The sequence below is a fragment of the Hypomesus nipponensis genome, chromosome 18 (genome assembly GCF_054491055.1).
Source record: "Hypomesus nipponensis isolate SF chromosome 18, ASM5449105v1, whole genome shotgun sequence".
Classification (NCBI taxonomy): domain Eukaryota; kingdom Metazoa; phylum Chordata; class Actinopteri; order Osmeriformes; family Osmeridae; genus Hypomesus; species Hypomesus nipponensis.
Window position 1 is genome coordinate 20,788,820 of NC_140378.1, and position 6,000 is coordinate 20,794,819.

At 45.9% G+C, this 6,000-nt stretch overlaps 3 protein-coding genes across 3 annotated transcripts in view; 1 reads left to right on the forward strand and 2 right to left on the reverse strand.

The window, feature by feature from the left end:
* slc35h1 (solute carrier family 35 member H1) overlaps nucleotides 1-945 on the reverse strand; it is a 32,933-nt gene extending 31,988 nt beyond the window's left edge. The window contains exons 1-2 of the mRNA XM_084679107.1: nucleotides 622-945; nucleotides 3-201 (exon numbers count right to left, since the gene is read on the reverse strand). Of these exons, the coding sequence (XP_084535233.1) occupies nucleotides 3-113 (111 nt within the window). The 5' untranslated portion in view covers nucleotides 114-201; nucleotides 622-945. The remainder of the gene's footprint in view (nucleotides 1-2; nucleotides 202-621) is intronic.
* Nucleotides 946-951: 6 nt separating this feature from the next.
* On the forward strand, nucleotides 952-2,005 carry taf13 (TATA-box binding protein associated factor 13). Its single transcript, XM_084681269.1, has 2 exons — nucleotides 952-1,095; nucleotides 1,188-2,005. The coding sequence occupies exon 2, from the start codon at nucleotides 1,189-1,191 to the stop codon at nucleotides 1,561-1,563; it is 375 nt and encodes a 124-aa protein (XP_084537395.1). The 5' UTR covers nucleotides 952-1,095; nucleotide 1,188; the 3' UTR covers nucleotides 1,564-2,005.
* Nucleotides 2,006-2,373: 368 nt separating this feature from the next.
* Nucleotides 2,374-5,483, reverse strand: tnnc2.2 (troponin C2, fast skeletal type, tandem duplicate 2). The gene is made up of 6 exons (XM_084681268.1): nucleotides 5,222-5,483; nucleotides 4,291-4,342; nucleotides 3,735-3,878; nucleotides 3,312-3,426; nucleotides 2,982-3,118; nucleotides 2,374-2,876 (listed from the first exon to the last, which is right to left on the reverse strand). Exons 1-6 carry the CDS (start codon nucleotides 5,222-5,224, stop codon nucleotides 2,845-2,847), a joined length of 483 nt encoding a protein of 160 aa, XP_084537394.1. The 5' UTR covers nucleotides 5,225-5,483; the 3' UTR covers nucleotides 2,374-2,844.
* Between the last annotated feature and the right edge of the window lie 517 nt (nucleotides 5,484-6,000).

The following is a 6,000-nucleotide window of genomic DNA, read 5'->3' on the forward strand; positions in this document are numbered from 1 at the left end:
ACCTTCATTAGCCATTTGTTGTAGAAAGTTATTCCTATAGAGAAGACGTAATAAAACAGGACCAGGCCAACAGTGCGCGCAGCGCGGCACATAAGCTGGACGGGGCACGGCATGGCGCCCGAGCTTGACCGGTAGCTCCTACTGCAAGGTAACGAGCTCCATACCGGAGCTCGGGGGTGGTGGTCCAGGTGCCATGGTTACCTGATGAACGGGGAAGCTGTCACAATTGTTCGAACCGATCTAGCTGGCGTGACACGTCACTGTACCCGCGCGAGCGCACAGTCAGCGATCAGAAAAGTTTGTGTCCTCGAATATGATAAGAGCATTGCTGCAATGATAAAAACCTTTTAAAATCGGCCTGAGGATTATGAACGAACAAATAGATAAATACAGTAAACAAAATGTTCCCTCTCTAAACCAACTCTGGGTAAATACTACTGTACGGGGTGCTGGCAATAAAACGAGCGTAGCTTCGAGTTTTAGGTTTTGGTTCCACTGTGCTAGGAGCTAGCCACGTTTCCCTCATAACTTTAGTCTAGCTACGTTGCTAGCGAGCCAGCACTCACCAATGTTAGCTATCTTAAATGTTCGTTTTGTAACCGAGGCCCCAGCTGGACTTACCCAACTGGCTGCAAGCCCACCGTAGAGTTTGACGGGGTTTCCTCGCTAGTCGAGCATTCTACGTAGTTAGCTGGAGTGATGACGCGCTAGCCAGACCAGTCTACCAGCTCAAATGTCAAGTTGTGTCCGTTTTTAAACAAAGCGGTAGTTGGCTGTTTACCAACCTATGCAGGAAATCACGGCAAAGACACTGCTTCAGGACTCATGAATACATGTCCGAGTTGTATACAAAGGCGTCTCCTCTGTATCGGTACTGTGCCCTATGAACACTCGTTCGGCGTGGCAGATCCACCTGCGTTGATTAGGCAACACAAACTGTTGTCACTATGAACTGAAGCGGACCTGACTAGGGGGCAGTATTTCCTTCTGCCTCTTCCGTCAGACTAGCGCTTTGGTGACCATAGAAGAAGAGGAAGCGGAAGTCCTCAAAGATAAACGGTGTAGTGTTGTGCTCGCAGTTTTACCTTTTCCGAGGTAATCTTCTGTATTTGTTATTTCTATTACCAGTGGTAACATAAAACGTTTATATTGTGTTGTTGTTTCTAAACTAGTTTCCTTTTTGACAGAATGGCGGATGAAGAAGACGAGCCTGGATTCGACGAGGAGCTGGACGAGGGGTCCTGTGGCGCCGACGGAGGGCACGGGAAGAGGAAGCGTCTTTTCTCTAAGGAGCTTCGCTGCATGATGTACGGGTTTGGAGACGATCAGAATCCGTACACCGAATCAGTGGACATTCTTGAAGACCTTGTCATCGAGTTTATCACGGAGATGACCCATAAAGCCATGTCTATAGGCCGCCAGGGTCGCGTCCAGGTCGAAGACATTGTTTTCCTCATCCGGAAAGACCCGAGGAAGTTCGCCCGAGTGAAGGATCTGCTGACCATGAACGAGGAACTGAAGAGGGCGCGCAAAGCCTTTGACGAAGCTAATTATGGCTCTTGATTTGGGCTCTATATGAACATTACATAGATGTCACAATGCTGTTCTGTTTTGGATGGGTTTCACATGTTATTAACGGCCTCAAATCTACTGTAGACAATCCACAAGGCCAACCTGACCATGTTTTTTTAAACAACGACCCGTTTCTTTCCTTTGTTGTGATTTGTCCGCTGTTCATTCAGAATTGGTTTGTTGTGGCTTCTTTACATTTCTGTATTAAAATGACCTGTTTTTATAAGTCTGATTGATCTTCCCCCTCAGTTTTAATGGTGTTGCTGTTATCTGCCTAATGCTGTGGTTGTCAGACTTTATTTGGCCATCCTCCATTAGGAAAGTATAGACTGTACAGATATGTAGATATAGACTACTGTATTTGGGTCCTGTGGAGTAGGCTAGCCTACACCATAATAAAACATGACCATGAGTCATAAAGATCTAGTTTTAATTTATGCTTTCAGTCTCTTGTGTTGATTAGTTTCATCATTGAGCGCCAGCTAGAGCCACACTATTCAGCAGACCAGAGAGTCGCACATCGTCATCCTACAGCTTTCAATGCATATTACCTTCTGGCTTCTCTGACACCACCACTAAAGTTGCGTCACTTCAGACAACCTCACAATAGCGCACTGATACAAACTTATTACGGTTATTACAGGTTTTATCCTTATTGTAGGCTATACGCATACTGTATCCAACACTTACTTTGCAGCTGCTGTACCATCAAAGATAATAGTTGGGGATTCATGACGTATCCCTGGAAAGGTATAGCAATGATACAGACAAGATACATTTGGGTCAAGGAAAAATAGAAAAAAAAGAAAAGAAATATTTTATTGATGTTCCGCTAGACAAGCGCGTACAACGACCATGAATATGTCAGACGAACTACACGTGGGCATGTGTTTATTCATTTATTATCTTTGATAAAGCAACGGTTTTGTTTGTACAGTGAACTGGTGACTGACAGTTGGTGACGGTCTACGCGCTGGGCCAGGCTTGTGAAGGTGCGCGCAGAAATTCACCCCCACCCGCGCGAACTCTCGCTGATTCGGGGGTGAAAGAGCAGCAGTTGCGGCCTCCATGGCCGGCACTTGCACAAACACCTGGGTGACGTGGCCAAGAAACCCTCGCTAAGTGCGTCTAGGGGGGCCGTATAGTCATGGATGAAGGGTGGAGAGGCACAGGTTGGCGGTATGAAGCGGAGGATGGGGAAGTTTTCTTGGGTCATTGTGAGATCAGATAGGCTAGTCAGAGGGGAGGGAGGAATGTCCACGAGTCTCTGTTTTACTGCACATTCTCCATCATCTTGAGGAATTCTGAAAGAGGGATATATTGACGGTCAGAACAATGAATCAAGTTGAATTTATACCCTTTTGTGCCACAGAATTGGGCGAAGGCAACCGGTCCGCGTGACGTCCTACCGTCAAAGTCCAGCATGCCGTCAGAGTTCTTGTCTCCATCCTTCAGCAGCTCGTCGATCTCCTCCTCTGAAATCTGCTCACCTGTGCTGCGGATAATGATGGCGAACTCTTCTCTGTCGATGTAGCCGTCGGCGTTCCTGTAATCAACAGTAATCCACACTGTTGAAATTGTATTTTTAGAATTCAAGTGTAGAAGAACACTCTCACCCATCCAAACACACGCGCACACACACACACACACACACACACACACACACACACACACACACACGCACACAAACCCAAACATCCCCCTTCCCATCCACTCTAACAGTCATGTCAATAACGTACTTGTCGAACACACGGAAACATTCCGCCAACTCGTCCTCGCTCTTGCCAGCCTCGTCTTCCTTTAGGAGTCTCACCATCATGACCAAGAACTCCTCGAAGTCGATGCTGCCGCTACCTGAGGCACAAGTTCATATCAGTACACCTGCGACAGGTAGACAAGTACGGCTTCCCAGGAAGGAACAGGCCCACCTGGATTCGTACGCCTTGTTCTGGGCCTACTTCGCGCCTGCATACCCAAATGGCGCGATTAACATGTATGGCAGCTACATCGTGATTGTGACTGGTTTGTGTATGTGTGTGTGTGTGTGTGTGTGTGTGTGTGTGTGGGGGGGGGGGGGTCATTTTGGATTAAGGCGTCTGTTAAATGAATGCATCATCATTATTATTGTTATAACACTAAGTGTTGATTTATCCGTAGCTCACCGTCCTCATCGACCTCCTCGATGATTTCGTCCAGCTCCTCTCTTGTGGGGTTCTGACCCAGCATCCTCATCACCTGACCCAACTCCTTGGTGCTGATGTCACCGCCACCGTCCGTGTCGAACATGTCGAAGGCAGCCTTGAACTCTGGAGCGACGAGATTTTCACGATAAGAATATTTATTTCATGGAGTGTATCTGGGATCAACTCTGTTTATGTGGAGTGTTTATGCTCTGTGCCTGGTACATACAGAGCGTTTCTTGACTGACTAACAAAACAGGCTACTGTTCTTCTGATCCTAAGTTTTCTGATGTCTACTTCAATGCACCTTTTGTGTGTCGCTTTGGATAAAAGTGTCTGCTATATGAATAACATTTAAAACTAATCACAATGAATTAATAAGCCTTTATGTTAATTGAAATGTACATTTATGCATTTAAGCAATGTTAATTATAGTGTTATATACACCATATAATGATAATTGTGAAGGATTAGAATAATGTTCTATTTTTTAGAGCTAAATGTGTTGTAATGTGACGTCATGTTGAGGCCTACTCACCGTTCAGCATCTCCTCGCTCAGGTAGGAGCGAGCCTCTTGTTGCGCGTCAGTCTGAAGAGGAGGCACACACGGTCAAGTTAGAAAACACAACATGACTCTAGCTTTCTCTGTCCTACAAGCCTACAGTCACCACAGAAGAAGAACAAACGTGTTCATGTTGATACGGCTGAACATTGTAGCGCATCATATCTACTCGTCACAGATGTCACCATTGATGCGCCGGTGCGGACCTGTGCGGCGTTAACGGGAAATAATGAATGCGCGAAAACATTAGGCGTGCGTGCACTGATCTGTCATAGTGATACTCGACAAACGGCCCGTGGTACGACAGCTCTGGGACCAGGTGAAAACGAGCCAGTCTATTTACGGATCGCCGTCTTGGGCCTTTCTCAATATGGCCATGCGGACATGCAACCCCGTGGAATGTGTAGTCTAAGCGCGATCCCGGGAACGAAACGACCTGCTCCCTTTTTGGTCCTGTGTGCTCACCCTCGCCTCTCACGCGCCCCATGATACCTTCACTTACACCTACACTATACTTGGTGGAAACATTCACGACGTTCCAAATGTAGCCGAGTCCAAGGAACAGGATAGGCTACAATATAATTCGAGGTATTTTTCTGTAGTCGAATCATTTATATGTATTGCAGACATTTCCAGCCGTCATAACAGGAGACCTTAAAACGAGCATCGCAATCATGTTTTAAAAAGTATATGGACTTTAAATTATGACTGAATGACAGTATGGCTATTGTTTTGCAATTCATAATGGACACTTTGCCATCAACACGCTCTCAACAGATTTATTCATACCAACTACAAATCTAATTTAGATTTTCTTTTACGATGCAATTATTAATTCATATTGTCAAATGCTAACGTGTGGTCATCATATAGTTTAATTGACCGTGTGCTGTTGTTTGGTCTTACCATGGTTGCGGATTAGCCTTCCCCCAAATATCCACGGAAAATAAGCCCCAAAAAGAGTGGTCAATCCGCGTGCACCCCAACAGAAAGACTAGACCTGAAGACAGAGTTCAGAGACACTTTAAACCGGTCACCGGAGACACGCCCCCTGGCGCTCAGGACTCCAGAATTAGATTCTTGAACTTTTAGGGTTCTGGGGCCCAACAAGCCAATAGCGACCTGGAGAGAACGGCTCGACTCAGCCTCGAAGACGCAGACAACTCGTAGAGTAAAACAATCTCAGCATCTTTGTCGAATGTTAAACTTCCGTGTTTAGGACCCAGCAGCAGTGTTGTTGTAATGACGAGTTAATTTATACATAAATAATTTAGTAAGTAACGCACAGCAGGCCTGCAGATGTGCACTAGTCTAGTAGCATGGTACTAGCAGGGGACACAAACAATCTTTTATATCATGCGCTTCTTCTTTGTTGCTGTTATTTAGTCTCCAACAATTGATGCTTCAATTAACAATTAATATCAGGCTTTCAATCCAACATCGTAAATGAGACCCTTTGTGGAACCAGGATAGAACCCAGGTCAATCCCAGGGTGGAACCCATGTGGAACCCAGATAAAACTCAGGGTGGAACCCATGTGGAACCCAGATAAAACTCAGAGTGGAACCCATGTGGAACCCAGATAAAACTCAGAGGGGAACCCATGTGGAACCCAGATAAAACTCATTCTGGAACCCATGTGGAACCCAGATAAAACTCAGGGTTGTGGCTCTCCTGTGTTGTCT

What these genes read in the sequence shown, in the direction of transcription:
- taf13 (XM_084681269.1), top strand. Translation starts at nt 1,189, where the DNA reads ATGGCGGATGAAGAAGACGAGCCTGGATTCGACGAGGAGCTGGACGAG.
- tnnc2.2 (XM_084681268.1), bottom strand. An exon ending in GAGCGAGGAGATGCTGAACG is followed by an intron (nt 3,879 to 4,290) that starts GTGAGTAGGCCT and finishes TCGTCGCTCCAG; the next exon opens with AGTTCAAGGCTGCCTTCGAC. An exon ending in CGGCATGCTGGACTTTGACG is followed by an intron (nt 2,877 to 2,981) that starts GTAGGACGTCAC and finishes TCCCTCTTTCAG; the next exon opens with AATTCCTCAAGATGATGGAG.